The 19,034-nt window shown below is 39.8% G+C and overlaps 3 protein-coding genes across 4 annotated transcripts; all 3 read left to right on the top strand.

The window, feature by feature from the left end:
- Positions 1–399: 399 nt before the first annotated feature.
- LOC122399266 lies at positions 400–7,022 on the top strand. Of its 2 annotated transcripts, none has more exons than XM_043399822.1 (4): positions 400–480; positions 1,203–1,305; positions 1,396–1,593; positions 1,673–7,022. In XM_043399822.1, exons 2-4 carry the CDS (start codon positions 1,210–1,212, stop codon positions 3,353–3,355), a joined length of 1,977 nt encoding a protein of 658 aa, XP_043255757.1. In that variant the 5' UTR covers positions 400–480; positions 1,203–1,209; the 3' UTR covers positions 3,356–7,022. The 2 variants fall into 2 exon arrangements, with proteins under 2 accessions (XP_043255757.1, XP_043255758.1); XM_043399823.1 differs by having other exon boundaries at positions 422–961.
- Positions 7,023–9,513: 2,491 nt separating this feature from the next.
- Positions 9,514–15,306, top strand: LOC122398891. The gene is made up of 5 exons (XM_043399157.1): positions 9,514–9,638; positions 12,795–13,116; positions 13,686–13,919; positions 14,167–14,402; positions 14,474–15,306. The coding sequence occupies exons 1-5, from the start codon at positions 9,584–9,586 to the stop codon at positions 14,698–14,700; spliced, it is 1,074 nt and encodes a 357-aa protein (XP_043255092.1). The 5' UTR covers positions 9,514–9,583; the 3' UTR covers positions 14,701–15,306.
- Positions 15,307–17,222: 1,916 nt separating this feature from the next.
- LOC122398666 lies at positions 17,223–18,998 on the top strand. Its single transcript, XM_043398750.1, has 3 exons — positions 17,223–17,490; positions 18,192–18,286; positions 18,565–18,998. The coding sequence occupies exons 1-3, from the start codon at positions 17,242–17,244 to the stop codon at positions 18,866–18,868; spliced, it is 648 nt and encodes a 215-aa protein (XP_043254685.1). The 5' UTR covers positions 17,223–17,241; the 3' UTR covers positions 18,869–18,998.
- Positions 18,999–19,034: the final 36 nt, after the last annotated feature.

Raw genomic sequence — 19,034 nt, 5'->3', positions numbered from 1 at the left:
ATTCCACGATGCACATTCACAGCCATATCCCGCCAATTCTCAACATCCCGCCAATTATTCCTCGTCACACTTATCGATCACTATTTATTCGATTTAATTTTATTTAACGATCTATGCTGCATTAATAACTAATTGGATTTGGCATATTGCAATCAAATACGATTTCCCTTTAGTTTTATTGATAAAAATAATATTCCACGTAATGATGAAATTTTATCTAGGGAATTTTCAGCCCACTTCACATTAGTGCATACGTACCTCCATCAAGCATGATTTCCGTTTTCAGCCATCTTAGACATTTTAGTTCGTGATCTGTACGCGTAAGGTAATACAGCGCCCGTGGTCAATTTAATCGCGCAGACTCCGGAAAAATAATAAACAAAAGGAGCGATGGATCTTTTCCACCGAAGCTGCCCGATAATGTATCGTGTCGTGTCTCTGTTTGTTTGAGTGTTTTTACGCGTGAAACAGCACCGCGGGGTGAGTTTACGTAATAGAGGATTACATATCGTCTCGACAATGTATTACATTACGAAAATAATCGCTTCGTTTATACTCGTTGGTGTATTTAGTACGTAAACTCGTAGAATTTTGAGGTTATATTGACAATCTACAATGGTCGAGAAGCGAGAGGGCTCTAATGCGTCTGGGAGATCGTAAAAATTGTTCCGTTTCTATACTAAACTTCTGTAAAAGAAATTTACACGCGGTGGCCCCCGATTAAAAAATTCCCTTCTTTCCATTTCGCAAGCGTACCCGTACGTTTAAAAAGTGCCAGCATGCGATTTGACGCATTTACTCCGCCACATTTGTTGTTACGAATTTTCAGCCTCCCCTTCTATCGCTCCTATTCACAGTCGTATTGTAATGGTTACTACACAACTACTGATATTCTGTAACTGATTATTCGTTCCCCGTTTTACCGAAACTTACAAACGTGCTGTTCATATTTATTTTCGAGGTAAGGCTTTATCGTTCGCAACATATAACGAAGTAAATTCAAATAAATAAACGATTTTTAAATAATAATAACCAAGTACTATTTTTATTATCGAGTGTTGTTTTTGTGTAACTTCTGTATGTCAATTTAAATGCAAACTGTACGTAAAACGTGTATCTGCATATACATATTATTGTATTTGCAAGTACGAAACTTTATCGTCAATGTGCGATGCAAAACATCAGAATAAATGTATTTTCAGTTACGAAATGACTGAAGGTGGAGCAACAAGAATGAAGCGCAATGGTGCACGTCTCTTTAAAAATCCTCCTCAGCCTCATATGTGCATACAAGACTTTATACAGGTAGATCCTGGTTATAGAAACTATAGAGAAAAAAACGAGCATATTTTTCAAAGTCAAAGTTAAAAATGAAATATTTTTTTTTTATTTTAGGGTTGTGGAGTCCCGTGTTATGTAAATGTTTTATCCTGGGAAAAGATTACAATGCCAGTAAACCCCTCTATTCCTGTACCGCTTTATGGAGGGATGAGGGTACGACCACCACGTACAAAAGCAGATGCTGTTGTTTTTGCAGTAATGACTAATCCAGAATATCTTCAGATTAATGGCAAAAATGCTACAGATCCAAAGGTATTTTAGATACGGAATTGTAATATTTACATGTTTCTTACGAAAACTAACTATTCGTATGGCTTGAATTTTGTTACAGAAGCGTTCCTGTTTAATAGAACATTTATTAGACTTTGTGGAAACTGAGAACACAGGAGTGATTTTTACAAGACAATATACAATACTAAAGGATCGAGATATCACCGGTGAGCTAAAGGATGTTTGGAATGCGGTACAAGCTAAACGAGATTCAGAGCAATCCCTTCCTCAACAAGAAACTTGGATCGACGCGAAACCACCTGTTCCTCAGTATCCTCAATATCAAGATCATCAGCAACAAGAGTACACGTCGCAACCTCCACAATATTATACCAGTCTAGCTTATGGTAGGGTAATGAGTAACAGAGGTATACTTTACGAAAGTTACGGTCATCAATCTCAGACCCAAGTGATTCCCCAAAACGATCAAATGTATCAGTCTGCGCAAATAGTGCCGCAAGTATTTCGTGGAATTGGTCCTCGAATTACGCAAGATCGTTACAACGACATGGATCGCAGTAGAGAAAACATGGTTCAGAGTATGCATCAACAAAACTGCCCTGCGTGTACGGTTCGAGAGTGCCATGTGTTACCGCGACGAATGGACACTCTATATAGCTCCGTGGATTCGTACGTGCATCCTAACCTCAATCTTCATTACGGTCCACCCGCAAACGTGAACTTCAATCCGACTATAAATACAAATTTAGCAACACCTTTCCAACCGCATATCGCTTACCAACAACGAATGGACAATACAATACACAGGATGCAACCGCAACAAAAGCAAAAACATTCAAAACGCGTAGACCCGATACTCTATTGCGAGCCGACAATGTCGTTTCGCGTCACGTCACAAATTAATCTTCAAAGACTAGGTAGACCGCATATGGGTTTTGCTCAGAAGAACAACGCGAGTAAGAGGCAAGTAAATTCACCGACCCATTCCAAGCAATCTTCCTGTACAAATTGCCAAAAAAAAGACCATTCCGACAACGGCACAAAACCGAAGAGTCCGGTTAAAGTTTTACAACGAGAATTACCAACGAATAATCGACAAGATGCGAATCATCACGCGTTTATAGATAGTAAGGTACTCGCGGATAAAGGTTCCGTCGAAGAGACGAAAAACGTGCAAGTCACAGATTTGGATGAAGAAGTGAAAAAGAATAACGATTCCGAGGGCGTGGCACTCGAATCGTCCAAAATACCAAACGATACTCACGCTTTAGGCTCCGCGTTAACGATCGCTGGACGAGACTCGCCGAATTCTCCCGAAGATGTATCGCTCTCGGCGGACAAAGTACAAGAAATTAAACATACAGACGTTCCGAACGGTCAAAATACATCCGAACCAAAGTATCCGAAATCGAAGGGTATGGCAATGAAAGGGAACAAGCATAAAGAGAGTACGGAAAATAACAGAACGATTCGTATCAGATTTGTTTCCGATCAAAAGAACGATAGCCCGAAACGTTCTCAGACAACGGTAAACAGCATTATAAAAAGTGTTTTCAAAATTCATCCTGGTATGTCTGGCGAAGAAACATCAGGCAAGCGAAAATCAAACGGACAGGCCAAGGTTAATGCCAAAACGAACGGCGAGAACGAAGAACCTCAACAGGGATACACGATATTGAAAAAATCGGACTCGATTACTCACGAAGAGGTGATGAACGAATTAGCTCAAATATCTATTCAAGACTGCAAAGAAGCTACCGAAGTTAGCTCCGTGCTCTCGTGATAGCCTAGTTCATAGCTAGTAAGAATTACTAGCTCGAACCAATGGGGCATCAGTGTAAATAGATAGAACGTTAACCAATAAAAAAAAAAGTCAAGATGATGCAGACGCTAAGAGGGGGACTCGATACATCTCGATCCACGATACATCTGAGAATAATTGTACCAAAATATCAGGACGTGCTTTTGTTAACGCCGTTTAGTTTTCCGACGAATCCATTCGTCTTCCTTCGCATAATTTCGACAAGACGGATCATAGTGAGAGTTATTCAAGTAACAGAACCCATTAATTTAACCGTTGATGGAAGTGATAATAATATGTATTTTCTCTGGATGTTCACGGACGAACGATTTAGAGAAACTCGTAACGAGATATCTTACCATTAGATTTTTCAACAGAATAATTGTCAAACCCTAAATAAGTACAACGGGTATTCCGTGATAATGATCTTTGTACTTGGTTACAAGCTACAAGCATATATGCTTGTCGAGCTCCGTCAAACGATTGTTGCTTCCGGTAATGCATATCGACGATCTTAAAGTGAAATTAACTGACATTTAACTACATACTAATGATATGCCGTTCAAACAAGACTTCGGGACACCATCAACGTTCCTAAAGGCTGGATTCACGAAAATAAATTACAACACAGTGTTTTCGATTTGTGTAGATATACGTCCGGAATGGTACAGTTTCGAATCTGCTGTTTACAGAAAAAGAAAAACCAATCGGTATGTCTTGAATCCGAGAAACATACGAGTAAGTTGACGCAAAATATTCAGTCGTTCCCGTAGGTTAACCCAAGGAGACAGTTTCACGATGAAGCAACGACTGGTCATCGCGTACTTACCTACTTACTTCCTACAAAACAGTTAAAGGAATTACCTATTGGAATTATACCGAGTGGCGCAAATTATAGAGAATTATATCGTGGTTCATAGTACGTATTAGATTTTCAGTGTAACTTTTAAGAATCGTGCTCGAGAGTCCACGTTTATGCGCCGGTGCTTCCTTACGAGAACATTTCTTTTCTTTTTTTTTTCTTCTATTTTCCCCCCACCTCCCCTCTTTCTACTTTATTTTTTACGCTCGTATAAGATCTCGTGCATAAAAGTGGACACGGAGTACGCGTTTTAAGGCTAACGAAAAAACAAAGGCAAGTTTGTTCGCTCGGTAAACTTGTCGATTCTAACGCCGCATTCTAACGTATGCCATAGTTTGTTAGTTGCAAACAAAACACAGGGCTGCTGCCAAATCTTCACAAATCATGTAAAACGATGAATGGAGAAACGTTACACGAACAATTTATCGATTGACCAGCTTTTTTTCATCGAATCACGCGTGCTGTTACACCGCGGCTTTTCAGCTTGCCTAAGAGGCTTTCGACGATTCACAAAAACGAAAAAGAAAAAAAAGTAATTGTCCATTTTGTCATTGGTTTAGGATAATAGAGATTTGTATCGGTCAATTAATAAACTTGGCTTAGTTCCGCGCCGTGCACGAATATCACGGCGGTGAGTTAGTAGTATCGAATTAACCACGAGGCTTCTGTAAATTCGACGTGCCGTTTCGCATACTAAACGAAACACAAAGCATCGCTGCTACGAAAAAAAAAAAAACGACATCGTCCTATCGATTTTATTTAGCATTGTTAGACCAGTGTCGTGCCGTGTGTTCTCACAACGTGAATTGCATGCTTTAATATTTTAAAAAACAATATACCCCCGTGAATCGTTTACAGTCGGTAAATAATGGAAAAACGATAAAAACAACAAAAAAAGAAAAAGCAAACGATACAAATGTCAGTGTGATCTGTCCATGCAACTGAGCCAATTATGTATAACCTCAATACCCGTTTTTGTTCTCCCGACTTTTTAAGACGTTACTCGTAATTGTTTTTTTTTTTCTCTCTCTCTCTCTCTCTTATCTTCTTGTTTAGTGTATTCGAGGTGCTTTCGTTAGTAAGATTAAGATCTCAGCTCGTGAATAAATTAGTTATTATCGATACTTGGCGCCGGTGGGAAAGGACCAATCCGCAAGACCAAAGTGCGATCAAATCGTTTCCAGATGTCCTGGAAAGTAACGAACAATTCCCAAAACGAGCTGGCTCTCGGGTGAAAAAAGAAAATGTATTCGACCCCGCCCCACCCCACCCTTTCTTTTTTAACTCCTTTGCTCTTTTGCTCATCAGCGCTGCGTGGAAAGAAAAGGAAAGAAAGACACGGTCGTTCGTCTCGTAAAACTTATCGCATACCTACGAACAACTTTATGGCAATGAAACGTTTTCGCGTTTTGCGGGCGGATACGCCACACGTATATACATACGTATTACATACACGTACATAGGAGTTTCTCATGTTTCTTTTTTTTTAATACATACAAGGCAGCACGTAGCGAAGCATTACGGGCTTCGTGCTTGATTGGAGGATACGAAGAAAATTCTCTATTTTATTAGTTTTCAAAAGGTGTTACATTTTATATGAATCAGCGCCTTGAACGCGTTGCTTTTTTTAAAAAACAATAGTAAGTTGCTTGTTAGCAATTTACAGTAATTACTTTAGCAGTAAGTCTTAATACATGCAGCCGATTGTCATTCTTCGTACTTTTTTTTTTTTCTTCCTCCCTCCCCTCCCCTCTATTGTTGTTCTATCGATTCGAAAGACGATATCTTTTTTTCCGTACAATATAGTATGTATTTTTGAAGAGGAGGAGCGGATTTGTGTACGCGACAGAAATCGTTTCGCCTCTCGGGCTATTTAGTCAATTATTTTTAAATGCTCAAGTGACAAAAGACGTCGAACATGTTAGGTTATCGATTCAGAGATCTTATTAATTTTATCGAATAGTTTTTTCCCTTTGATTTTCTTTTATTTGAAACGCAGTTCTGAGCGGCTTGGCCCCTTCCTTTGCCAACACATCCCCAAAGTCCCTCCTCTCTCATTATTGTTAATAATATGTATTCAGTATTCGCGTTATTTTAGATTCTTATTATTATTGTCAGGTATATTCTGGTTTATTATATCATTATTACCACGAACAATGTAATCTATTATTATTCTATAATACATGGTTTTTCCAAAGCTTGCCTGATGTTCTTTATTTTTCTAGAATTGTACAGGATAAGCAAGTACATCTACGCAGAGTCGCCTTACGCGAACTGGCGTCTTCTTTCACCAGTACAAACATTTTTCCTTTTTTCTCTTTGAATCAAATAATAATTGTATTTTTCATGAAAATTTTTATTTCAAACGAGAGAAACACGTACATTTTTACGCACACGGTATACAATAATATCAGTTAAATTACTATTTTTTAATTGCAATCTCTTTCACGTGAAATCCAAAGAACTTTCAATCGAAAAAACCTATCAATGAACATAAACAAAGTTAAAGAACACAGCAACGTTACGTACGAAATAAACGATACAAAGTTAAGTAAATCGTAAATTGGACAAACCAAAGAGAAGAATGTACGAACAAAAAACGAATATGTTTAAACCAGATACACAACACTGCACTCGTAAAGCATAAGAGATCAATTTAATCACAAGTTTGATTTTGAAATCACTCAAGTATGTAATAGGAATAGAAAATAATTACTACACAAAATTAAGTCTCGAACTGTTCCATACAATTAAAAACAATACGTTTTTACGTGTTAACAACAAGTCAGGTATAAATTTCGTGCAAAAATAACTTGAGACAGCTCAACAATTTTTATAAATCTGATATTTTTAAGTTGCCTAAGCTTTAGACATTCAATTTTTGTATCTATCTTTAGGAATAAAGTAAATTAAAGAAAATTTCCGTCTATATTTAAGCTACTCTCGTAACTCGCGTAAGTAACTCGTTTAACACGTTCACTGCTATACATTTTTTCAAATTATAGCATAACAAATGGAAATAATCGATAGTTCAATGGAGTAGTTGCAACCATCGTGGCAGTCAACGTGTTAATAAAAAGCTTATCGAATAATTGTTTTATAAGGTACGTGTATCGATGATGTTGACCAATATTGCAACTTTACGCATTAGGAAATGCATTTAGATACTCCCGTTCGATTAAAAGCACATGCAACACGTGTACAGCAAACCAACACAGCCGGTGGGTGTTGCAAATTTAGTAGCTACTTTCACTCAGAGCATCGACATCACGACGACGAGGATATCCGTACGACCTTAACGCGGAAAGCAAGAGTACAAGCAAAAAACTTTCCCTTTCCGCTCGTACGAAACGCGACAAAAAGCACCACATGCTTCCCCTTGCACCGACAAAACGATGGAGATGCTGCACTCTGTTGGCAATCATGGTGTTTACGGGCTAAATTTTGGCTAATATTTCCGCCGATCGATGGGGCTTTTTCGCTCTATCGGTAAATACACAGTGGGTGCGTATAAACGTTTGATGGCTTCTGAATAGACATCTGTATCAGTACCGTTTCGTTTAAAACAGTAGACGATAGATCAAAACTTTCTGTGTCGCGAGACAACGATCTACTGCTAATTGTTATTTAGAATCAAAAGTGGGTGCTTCTGTGAGTTGATCGTGTGATTCCTAACCTGTGAAAGATGCTTTTCTAAATTCAAACGTGCTAATTTTGTCTCGAAAGATAAGCCCATCACTGGGCGTCCTTCTATCGTTGTTAATTCTGTTTTAAAGTCTTTAATGAAGGAAAATCCACATTAGATTGCATTTCGATGTTTACGTAGAAAACTTGGTACAGGAAAGTCGTCTACGAGCACGAAGAGAAATCGAGTTCACACGGCGACAAGCATTTTCCCCGTGGACTGTAATGATCGAAAGCTACTTTATGTGTATGTGCCAACGGCATTTGCACCTAGAGTGCGTTGCAGTACTTGTTTGCACGATATGTGTAACCTTTTAAACGACTCTTTAGTAGCTTCTTGTGAAACGCAACTCGAACTGTGCGGTATTGTAGAGACAGTGAACAAATTATTTAGCATAATCCAAGTGAAAAGTTGAAAATCCAAGGCACGGAACGTACACAAATGGCGGGAAAAAATATCCAAGGCACAGAAACGTACAGAAATGGCGGGAAAGAAAATACAAGGCACAGAAACGTACAGAAATGGCGGGAAAGAACATCCAAGGCACAGAAATGTACAGAAATGGCGGGATAATCAATACAAGGCATAGAAACGTACAGAAATGGCGGGAAAGAAAATACAAGGCACAGAAACGTACAGAAATGGTGGGAAATAAAATCCAAGGCACAGAAACGTACAGAAATGGCGGGAAAAATAATCGAAGCCACAGAAACGTACAGAAATGGCGGGAAAAGACATCCAAGGCATAGAAATATACAGAAATGGCGGGAAATAAAATCCAAGGGATAGAAACGTACAGAAATGGCGGGAAAGAAAATACAAGGCACAGACACGTACAGAAATGGCGGGAAATAAAATCCAAGGCACAGAAATGTACGCAAATGGCGGGAAAAATAATCCAAGGCATAGAAATGTAGATAAATGGCGGGAAATAAAATCCAAGCCACAAAAACGTACAGAAATGGCGGGAAATAAAATCCGAGGCACAGAAATGTACAAAAATGGCGGGAAAAATAATCCAAGGCATATAAACGTACAGAAATGGCGGGAAAAATAAGCCAAGGCATAGAAACGTACAGAAATGGCGGGAAATAAAATCCAAGGCACAGAAATGTACGCAAATGGCGGGAAAAATAATCAAAGGCATAGAAATGTAGATAAATGGCGGGAAATAAAATCCAAGGCACGGAAACGTACGCAAATGGCGGGAAGAAAATCTCGAACGTTACGACTTGTTGAAACGCGATGCTCTCGAGATCTAATTCTGAGTGTTTCTATGTCTGGTGCAAATCGATGTCAAGGTCTAACAGATTAAGGACGCCAACGTTAAGAATCGGAAGGAGGAAGGAGTAAAGCGAAAGGTAGGAGACGTTACCTTTCTCCGAAGATGTGCGATAGAAACCAGTTTCTTTCCTTCCCTTGTGCTGTGCACCACCATCAGTTGGGGATAACGTGATCAGAGACATTTTACTCATGGCAAATTCCGTTCGTGCAGCGATAATCTAGTAGTTTTTGTATTGATCGTGCCGATGTCTGACGGGCTTAGCGATTCCTTCCAGCAACGTAGCTTTCACAGTGAAGCCTCGGCAGTTCATGGTGCAGTGCACTCGATGGCAGTTATTTGTTCGTAGTAGAAACTAACCTGAGGATTTTCTGTGGAAAAATGAGGAGAACCGAACGGTTTAAAAGCCACGAAGAGGAGGACGCGGATCTGGCAGGTCAGTGTCCATTTTACAAAGTTTAATGCTCCAGTAAGCACTTTTTTCCCCTCAACGGACCCAGATTACCCTCGCTACTTTGTTGCTTGACAAACAGACCTATGCGTTCCACGATAAACGTAGAAATAAATATGCGTTTGCTAAATTATTAGACGCTTTCGACAGTGCTGAACAGGGCTAACCTTCAAATAAAATACTATTTTAACAAATAGTATGTAAAAATTTAACAATGCAATCTTATTTTACGTATTTACGTTTTTATATAAATGGGTTCACTGTAGAATATTTTACATATTGCAATTGTTATTGGGATTAAACCGAGATTCTTCTAAAAGTCATGCATTTTAATTCGTATTATTACACGGGTTTCATACTGGTACGATTTATGAAGTCATGCTAAATATATATTCGCTATCTCGCGACTGTTTTATCATATTCTTTATGTAACATTTTAATTCTCATTTGACCGATTCTCACGGATGTGTAATAACGACCGTTCGTCATTTTATGTAAATAACTAAAAATCTACTTTAAATCATTAGATAAATAATATGAAAAATAATTTTGTTCAAAATCCTTTCTCACTTTTTTTTATATAAAAGTGTTAATATTTCAAGCGACCTTTCGCTTAAAATTCAGAAGAATTTTTATATCCTTGAAATCGTTGACACTGTTCCAAGAAATTACCGAGTGAAATACGGTGAACTCGAATATCCACTTTATAAACAAGTTTCTCCACTTAGCGTGTCCAGTCGTACGATTACAACATTTTTACACTAGATTTCTTCGATTCGATGGAAATTGTTTTAAACAATAATTTGACTATTTTTTTTAACACTATGGTTCGACCAGGTTGCGAGGAACACCTTATACATATATTCTATAGTACAGGTAACCCTCCTGCAACACGGTTTCACACAACACGACATTTCCTAGGAACCTATTCACCGTGCTATAGGTGTGTGTGTGTCCGTGCAGATAAAAAAGTGAAAATTTCGTAACGCTTCGGTGCTCCTTCCAAGGTTGTTAAACAAGTTTACAAAAAGGTTTAGCGACGCCTAGAAATTCCTCTTACGATACACATATTGTATTATACATATTCGGTACAGTAAAATTCTCAATATACAATGTAAATCCATATTTGTTCTGTCTCTGTTTTCGAGTGAAAATAGCAGATTTTAACAGTGGAATCGGATTAAACAGAACAATGGATCTGAAGCGTTAACATCGTTGGTACAGTTGGTTATCATCGTGCGTCACTTAACGTCTCGTTTCGCGTTTCTCAGCGAATCGCAGATAGGTTCTAAACGTGCAACGCCCGATGAAAGTGCGAATGGAAACACACGGCCTCGACTTACTTTCCTTGTGGTTCTAACTTTGGTTGCACCACCATGTGCGGCTGTATTATATTATTATAGACCTTATACATATAGAATTAGTAGGAGTTACAGGTGTATCGCAAACACACAGATTCTGAATCATTGATAATTCTGTTGCAGGTTGTTATCGTCGATCGAACATTCTATCGGATGAAACGAACAGAGCGATAGGAACGTATGTAGCTGGGTGAAAGCAGCTTTAATTTTTTACGCAAGAACGTCGGTGACATAATCTGGATGATCTAACTTTCCAGCACGCGTGTGTAGAAAATTAATGGCCGTTGCCTTTCGTCGAATTTCGACCAGAAACTTTGCAACGACAATTAATTGAAACTATTTCTCTCGACGAAGGACGAATCCTTGGAGGTCTTCGTCACTTTCGTAGCTACATTGCGAATGATCGTTCCATGAAATCAGCCTCAATCTATTTCCGTCGTGTCTGCGGTGCATCTAACACCGTTGGACGTATCGTGTCTCGTTATGAGCATCCAGTCGTATGTTTATTCCCGTCGCGTCCATTGCACAGATGTATCCACTTTCGATGGCTCTGAATACCAAACGAATTTCGTCGTATCAAATCGTAAGATCACCCACACGCCGCGCCGTGCGTGTCGCTTGTACGGGCTTGTTTTACAAATTCCCCCGGTTCGTAACGACCGTTGTAGATCATTACGTGAGACGTCCAATGATATCATTCATAACTTTTTATGCACAGTCTGTCGCGAAACAAACGCAATTTCTTTAACCATAGAAATACCCAATATCCAAACAAAGCATTTTTACAAACTTTTACGATATTCGAGGTATAGCGCCGACAGCGGGAACAGTTTTCATTTACGAGTCGTACGATTAGCTTCTTGCAAAACAGTCAACTGTTACGTTCTGTTTTATACTTGCTCAAATAGTCGCCGGACACAGAAAAAACGTATGGTGATCTCTTACACACATTTACGAGCAGGGCAAATAGTTCGAAGCGAGTTAAGAAGACATTAACGATCGTAAATCATCGGTAGAATATGCTAAATAGAAACTATTCGTTTTAATCGGAAGTCTATGTCGAATCCCATGGATCCGAAATCGTCTGTATCGAACCACTCGAGCTCGAGGTCGAGGTCTCGTGTATCTACGTACCTTGTCCCACGATTCCAAACACGTCCGTATTTTTCGCCAGTGTGCATTGTTTCCGTTAGCGAACGCGGCTCCCGTTCAATTTAAGCGATTCGAATGTCGTTTGGGGCAAAGCGAATGCAAACATTCTGACACGTGTTTCTCCGTATAATTTTCTTTCGGCAAGAGGAAATATCGCGCGTTTATCCAAGAACCAGAGTAGTTTATTATTTTCACGTGTCCATAATTAATCAAGATTTACCTTCGACGTGCTATTATTTCCTCGAAAATGACAATTTTTTAAATAGAAAGCGATTTAAGTAGGTGGCTTGCATATTCGCCAGGTGTTGACAATTTCACCACCCGTTAGGAATTCACGAAGTAGGAATAAAAACCGCTAGGTAGCATCAGCGTACAGTCTCCGATACTGCCGGATACTGAACGAGTTAGGACTTTGAATTAAAATAAATGCTGACTCTAAAAACTTGATGATATTGACTAAATGACTAGGGATCAATTTGGGTTGGCTGCTGATGTCAAGCATAAGGGTTCCGCTTCAAATTGACTTTGAAACGACCCCTAAATATTCTTTTTTTAAATTTAATTTCAGGGTCCCAGCGCGTCGTCCTCGTCTTGTACAGTTTATGACGCCTTGCGTTTTTTATTTTAGGTATCGTGGATGCAAGGTTCCAGACACTCCTCAAGGAAGGAGGAAACACTTTTATGGATTTCAAGTGGCTCCGTCCGGAATTGCCGTCTTTCTTCGACGAGGAAAAGTTTCACCTCGGTCAGCGGATGTTTAGCAATAATATTTTCACCATGATGATCGCGAAACTGAGCGGGCTGTTATGTTTGTTCGCCATACCCTCGGTCAGAGATGTTTTAATCTTCACGAGACAAAGCGGTACTACGTGCGCCGCGTTTCGCAGATACGTGTCCACCATTCTTCACACTTGGGTTTGGTACGAGAAAAGACCCGGTGTGCAGAAAGAGTAAGCATCAAGTTTTTCACGCGAATCATTGTTATTGTACACACTGGTTAGCTACCATCCTTGTTTTCTTCCGTGTACGTTGCTTGGTAATCTGGTAAAACACGTCATAAATTCTACGCAGACATAAATAGTAAAACATCCCAGCGTACGGCCTATACTTAAGCCGATTTCTTACTCGGAAACGTGATATACGTTGAGAATAGCGCCTCCTTTAAATAGATTCTATTCTCATTGCTTTTTACTATTAATAGAAACAGCATTTTGAAGACCTGCCGATCACTTCTTGTCGCTGGATTTACGGCACTTTAAACGACTCATTTCCTAGTATTACTCTACCGTTCTAAACCTATACTAATTCCGTAGAGATTATTCATGGTTACCAAAATAATATTATTTTATAAAATATTTTGTTTAAGTCTGGTAATGATAAATCAAAGAATATTGTTAAATCGTTTTGGTGTTAATTCATCGTTTAGAGGCCTTGATCTTTTGTTACAAACAAAACTTTTGTAAACAGATTTATCGTCAATCTTGTCTTCGGTCTTAACAAAGATTTTCTGTTGTTGCAGGTTCATGGAGTCCCTGAAAATCGTTAGGAAAAAGCATTGCGTAGCGTTTCAGAGAAGCTCGGAAGCTGGTCTTAACAGAATATCGCAACTGGACATGGCGTTGACGCAGTTCGGATTCATAGGATTCACCCTTCTCGGCGGCGACTATCTCGGGGTGAATAACACTTTCGACGAACTCGAGGGGCTGATTCATTTCTGGCGCGTGGTCGGCAGCATGCTGGGAATGGAAGACAAGTTCGTTTCCCTTAAAGTTAATTTCGTTCTACGTTGCGACACGAATCAATACATTTCTTCCTTGCATTCTACGATATGTCCTGTTAACACATTTCCTTAATCCTAGTTATACTACACGTTTTTTAAAACGATTATCTACGGATGCAGTTGCCAGTTTCAACTTTTTCCTTTAGAACAATCAGTGGTCGTTTTAATACTTTTCTGAAAACGTTGGTTTTGATGCAAGGATTAATTGTATTTTATTCAGATACAACATCTGCACCGGAAACGTCCAAGAGACGCGAGCTCTTTGCAGACGGCTTCTCGACAAAGTTTTCCTTCCATCGCTTGCCAATACCAACAAAGACTTCGATAAAATGTCTCACACGTTGATAGAAGCTCTCTGGCCGATGAATCCTTACATAGATCCGGACGCCTTCATGGCGTTCACCTTCACATTGGCATCGACGAGTGCCACCAATAACAATCATTCGTTAAAAATAGGTAAGCGTCGCGCTGCAAAGATATCAAAATTGAAGTTTTTACACGATTCTGAGCAAAATTAATGCTTCCAGATACGTCGAAGATGTCGCCGTACAGCAGATTCATGTTCAATGTTCAACTGATGACCCACAAATACTTGCTACCGACCACGTCTTGGTGGTCGTGGTTCTTCAGGGCCTACTTCAATGGACAAATGCGATTGGCTGTTTATCTAACGGAGTATTTCCCGTTCTTGGCGTTCTGGAACTACGGTATAAAAAACTCTTACGTAAAAATATATAATTATTGCGTGACGTGAAGTCGAGCTAAGGTAAAAGCACTGGTAGTAGAAACAAGCTTTGATACTTTTCCTTGACAGAGTCAAGTACCAACCAGGAATTATCCTCGAACGATATTACTTTAGAAGCAACGACGCTAATAATGCTAATTTTTATGTTAACTACTGGTGCAATTACCTTATGTATTTCGTTGCATTACGCAATCGAAAATATGTTACGGTACTTCATTCACTGAAAGTGTATGCAAATTGTTTGCGCAAACATGTGAGGTCGAACGACCACGATGTAAATCGTGATGATTCAAGTAACTGCAGTACGCTTTCGGTCCAGTCATTTCAAACTTTGCTATCAAAACACTTTTCGAATGATGTAATATAAGGAAATTCCCCGACTGGACCGAACTATTTTTTTACTTTTTTTACTCAGAATTAGTATTTTACTGGAACGAAGAAACTCAATTAAAATACTAAGGATAATTTTTGTAATTTTTTTTATTCGCAAGTTCCGAACCTGGAACTTGATAGAAAATAGTGTATGCACAATCTGCACTAATGATAAACAATGCTCCTACAAACCAATTCCTTGATTATTAATTTGTTCATTACCACTAAAGCACTATAGTGGAGCAATGCATTCTCCACTCATTTCGTCGATTTATTCGCAATTCTCATCAAGTGCGTTTATGCTCTGTTTGTCAATAGATTGTAAAGTATGTAGAAAGCTGTTTGTGTTATTCAATATCTATCTGATAATAATATAATTATCGACGAGATTATGCGTGGGTGTAGCATTGCAGGGTAATTTAATTTTCTAATAAGTACCTGCGGAGACAACGAATCTACAAATATGTAAAGAAAAAACTAATTTTTAAGACTGCATTGTAATATATATTTTTTGTAATTATAAATTGACTGATTCGTGGAAATACAAATATTTTCTGTACCCACGTTCATGGTATTAAATTGTTAATTAGGCAGCGTTCTCGTGCATCGATCGACGATGACTGCGATTCACCTACGAGTGAAATTAGTTTCGGAACGAAGACAATGTCCCATCGGCCGTACACCGTTTTCGTTAGTGTTTACAAAAATCCGTAAAAGTGCGTAAAACCTCACGGCGATTTTGTAATTTTAGAGGAGGCTGCCTTATCTCTCGCGCCATGACGTCTGGTGAGTGTTCCGTCGGACACAGAACTCCACAAACGCTTCGACGAAGATCATATAGTAGCTGTCCTTGAACTCTTCTCGCCAACATTCTTCGAACGAGACACGTTCGGCATCAGTTCTTCGTTCGCTAGTCTATCTCGCCACGAAGCAAACGCGAACGTTTAATTAAATGATCGCTGTTAATTGAATCTTATTGTCGGGTCATCCGAAAATAGTCAAGTGGCGGTACTAGATGTTTGTTCGCTGTATAATTGCATTTATTTCGTAATTGGGTACGTTGACAGTATCCAAAGTTAGCCGAAACAGTTTCCGTGCAATAATGCAGAAAACTCGACGTTGTTTTCATTTTTTTATCGGAACGCGAAACGTCGTAGTTCGGCTCGTTAAACCTGTTTATTTTGTTTACGAGCTTTCCACGAAATAGCGCGTGAAATGAACGCCTTGCGTACTTCAATTGCGGTCGCGAATTAACTAATTGCGCATCAGCCTCGGAAAAATATGTTCGCTTCGGCTCAGCGACTACGGTTGCCAACGAAAGGTCGAATTAGAAATGCTCAGAAGATGCTTTCAGGTAAACGGACGATCGACTGAACGCAGAACGCAGTACGTAATCTTAGAAAGCGGCAATTATCGTTGAATGTCGAGCAGCGAGAGCAGCCGGAGTAACAAGGTGGTATTTAAAAAGAATGCAAGGCTACCGTGCAACTGCGGATGGGAAGTGAGATTCGGTTACGGCGTCGCTGTCACCCTGGCCATCTTCGAGGCTAAGCGATTCTTCATACTGATCCTGGAGATATTCGCCGAATGGCAAATCATACGATTCGCTGGCGGTCTACGACCCGTAATATTCACATTGGTGAACGTCAGCTTGGGTTTACCGACTGCTCTGATAACTGTACGTAGCATACGCGCGTAAGTACGATTTTATTTTTCATTTCAAACGAGCGTTGGACAGCTGATCCTGATCTAATCGTTTGCCTCGAACTTTCAGACGCAAGGTGCCACGCTGCTGCGCGGAAACAAAACGAGTATTAAGATGCCTGCTGGTAATAATAGCGATATGCGCAATAATGAACGCTGCCACGTTGGCCTCGATAGGATATCACATAAGCGTGAGGCAGGACACGCTGATCGGCATATTCAACAGCTCGATGCGCTTGTACGCGAGCGCGGTGTCTTACAAGTGCGCCATCGACGAGATACAGTTTATCTTTCAATGCTGCGGCCATTCTTCCTACGCAGACTGGTTCCACTTTGACTGGCAGGTGAATCCACGATATCAAGGAGGGTAACCACGGTATAATGGTGTGAGAAAACGTGAAACGATCGTGTCGTAAAAGCATAACAAAAGACCGTTTATTTCGCCAGGGTGTGGATTATGCGTCACGCGAGGAAATGTCGGCCCAAAGTCCCATGTCCGACGAGGAGTACAGGGACCGCGGTGTTCCCTTCAGTTGCTGCAATTTGAGAGCAATGGTGCCGTGCGAGCACACGGAGATCCTCAACGAGGACGTACGAACCATAAACACGAACGGCTGCGCCGAAGTCGTCAGTCCTGTTCTCCTTAGAATAGTAATCGTCGCCTATGTAATGACCAGCACGTTGGTGATCATTCAAGTCTTCTTAGCCTTTTTGATCACGAAGGTACGATATTTACGAATTTTAGGATCTAGAAGAGTTCAAGGCACATCGTACAAAGCTACAGGGAATGGAATATTTATTAATTCGAGCCCCTCGGTCAATAAATCATCTTGGTTTATATTAATTTCCACTTGTCCTTCTCCATTCCTCGGATCTACAGGCCTTAATCTATTTTGACCACGACGATAAACGACCGATTATCGGTCTTAAACATGCTACTTTTAGTACAACGTTTCAAGTCATCTTTGGAGTAAACAGAATTATGTAATAATTTAGCCGTTTTCTGCATAGGAATCTAGCAACCCTGTATGAACCATTCTTTGAAATAGAAACGTAAAATTTTGTACACTGTTTTGGATATACACGCGGATGACACTGTTCTCCTACAGTTTCTAATTTAGGAAAATTTTGACTAGGATTCGGTTCAAGGAAGATAAGCTTAAGGGAATTACTTGCGTCGTAAACTACTAATCCTGGTATCGTGATATAAGTCTCTTGCAAGATTACGATAGATTGAAAAATACAAAATATCCATCAAAATTTTTACAACCGTTTGTGATAAACAGTATTTTGACCGAGTCGAAAATTTAGTCAAATAATCGAAATTGAGAGAAGCCGCTAAACTGCAGAAATACCGCTTCTGTTTAGTTTTTCTTTTATTCGATTCAATAAAATGACGCATATAATCTCGTCTATCTTTACAGATTATGCGCAAGCTTTTATGCGGAACGTGTCGTTTATATCATCTTCCTGCGGCCTTCGTCGACGAATCCACCAGCGTATCGTTAGAGGGTACAAGGTAAATCGATCAATAAATTCCTAAATAAATTCATCTACTCGTCGTTTACGAAAGTAGAATCGAGCTCCATAAATTAATCGAGCAATTTCAATTAAAATCGACCAGTGTACGCGCCGGGTACGATAAGCGGCGTCGGGTCATTAAGCGAGCAGTTGTTCGATCGGTTGCATTTGGTCCACGGATAAGATATAGTCTCGTTAATAGTTCGATCGACGTTTAACGTACCCTTGAAAACAATTCGAATGATAAACGAACAATCGTTATCGTACTCGATTCAGCTCGGAAACGAAGAGACGAGACTTGAGCACATCCCCCTCGAACTGGGAGGCGCGACCCTCGCGGGAAACAAAGAGGCGAGATAAACGACGCAGGAAAAAAATGAAACTTGTGTCGTCGTCGAGGCGCGTTCGCTCTAAAAATAAAAGCAGCGCAAAAGACGACACGAATTCCACTTCCACCACGGCGAATTCGTCGCCCGCGACCAAGTACACCGATCGATCCGCCATACTTGAAATCGCGAAAATCAGACCGACCACTCACGAGGAACACACCATAGCCAAGAAACGAGACTCGACGCTTTGACGAGAAAAATATCGCTTAAAATTTATTGATACCTAAGAGAAGAACGGGGATCGAGACAACGACCGATTTCATTCGTTCGTGTAACAGCTGGCGAGCACGATCGGTAATCCTGAAACGTTCGAAGACAGGTGCACGCTGACTACGGTGGTTATCGCGTTTAAGCATT

The sequence above is a fragment of the Colletes gigas genome, unplaced genomic scaffold (genome assembly GCF_013123115.1).
Source record: "Colletes gigas isolate AHSC1104 unplaced genomic scaffold, ASM1312311v1 Colletes_gigas_Sc00012, whole genome shotgun sequence".
Taxonomy (NCBI): domain Eukaryota; kingdom Metazoa; phylum Arthropoda; class Insecta; order Hymenoptera; family Colletidae; genus Colletes; species Colletes gigas.
This window is presented reverse-complemented; position numbering and strand designations above follow the sequence as displayed.

What these genes read in the sequence shown, in the direction of transcription:
- LOC122399266 (XM_043399822.1), top strand. Translation starts at nt 1,210, where the DNA reads ATGACTGAAGGTGGAGCAACAAGAATGAAGCGCAATGGTGCACGTCTC. An exon ending in GCATACAAGACTTTATACAG is followed by an intron (nt 1,306 to 1,395) that starts GTAGATCCTGGT and finishes TTTTTATTTTAG; the next exon opens with GGTTGTGGAGTCCCGTGTTA. An exon ending in AAAATGCTACAGATCCAAAG is followed by an intron (nt 1,594 to 1,672) that starts GTATTTTAGATA and finishes ATTTTGTTACAG; the next exon opens with AAGCGTTCCTGTTTAATAGA.
- LOC122398891 (XM_043399157.1), top strand. Translation starts at nt 9,584, where the DNA reads ATGAGGAGAACCGAACGGTTTAAAAGCCACGAAGAGGAGGACGCGGAT. An exon ending in ATGCTGGGAATGGAAGACAA is followed by an intron (nt 13,920 to 14,166) that starts GTTCGTTTCCCT and finishes TATTTTATTCAG; the next exon opens with ATACAACATCTGCACCGGAA. An exon ending in CAATCATTCGTTAAAAATAG is followed by an intron (nt 14,403 to 14,473) that starts GTAAGCGTCGCG and finishes TAATGCTTCCAG; the next exon opens with ATACGTCGAAGATGTCGCCG.
- LOC122398666 (XM_043398750.1), top strand. Translation starts at nt 17,242, where the DNA reads ATGTCGGCCCAAAGTCCCATGTCCGACGAGGAGTACAGGGACCGCGGT. An exon ending in TAGCCTTTTTGATCACGAAG is followed by an intron (nt 17,491 to 18,191) that starts GTACGATATTTA and finishes CTATCTTTACAG; the next exon opens with ATTATGCGCAAGCTTTTATG. An exon ending in GTATCGTTAGAGGGTACAAG is followed by an intron (nt 18,287 to 18,564) that starts GTAAATCGATCA and finishes TACTCGATTCAG; the next exon opens with CTCGGAAACGAAGAGACGAG.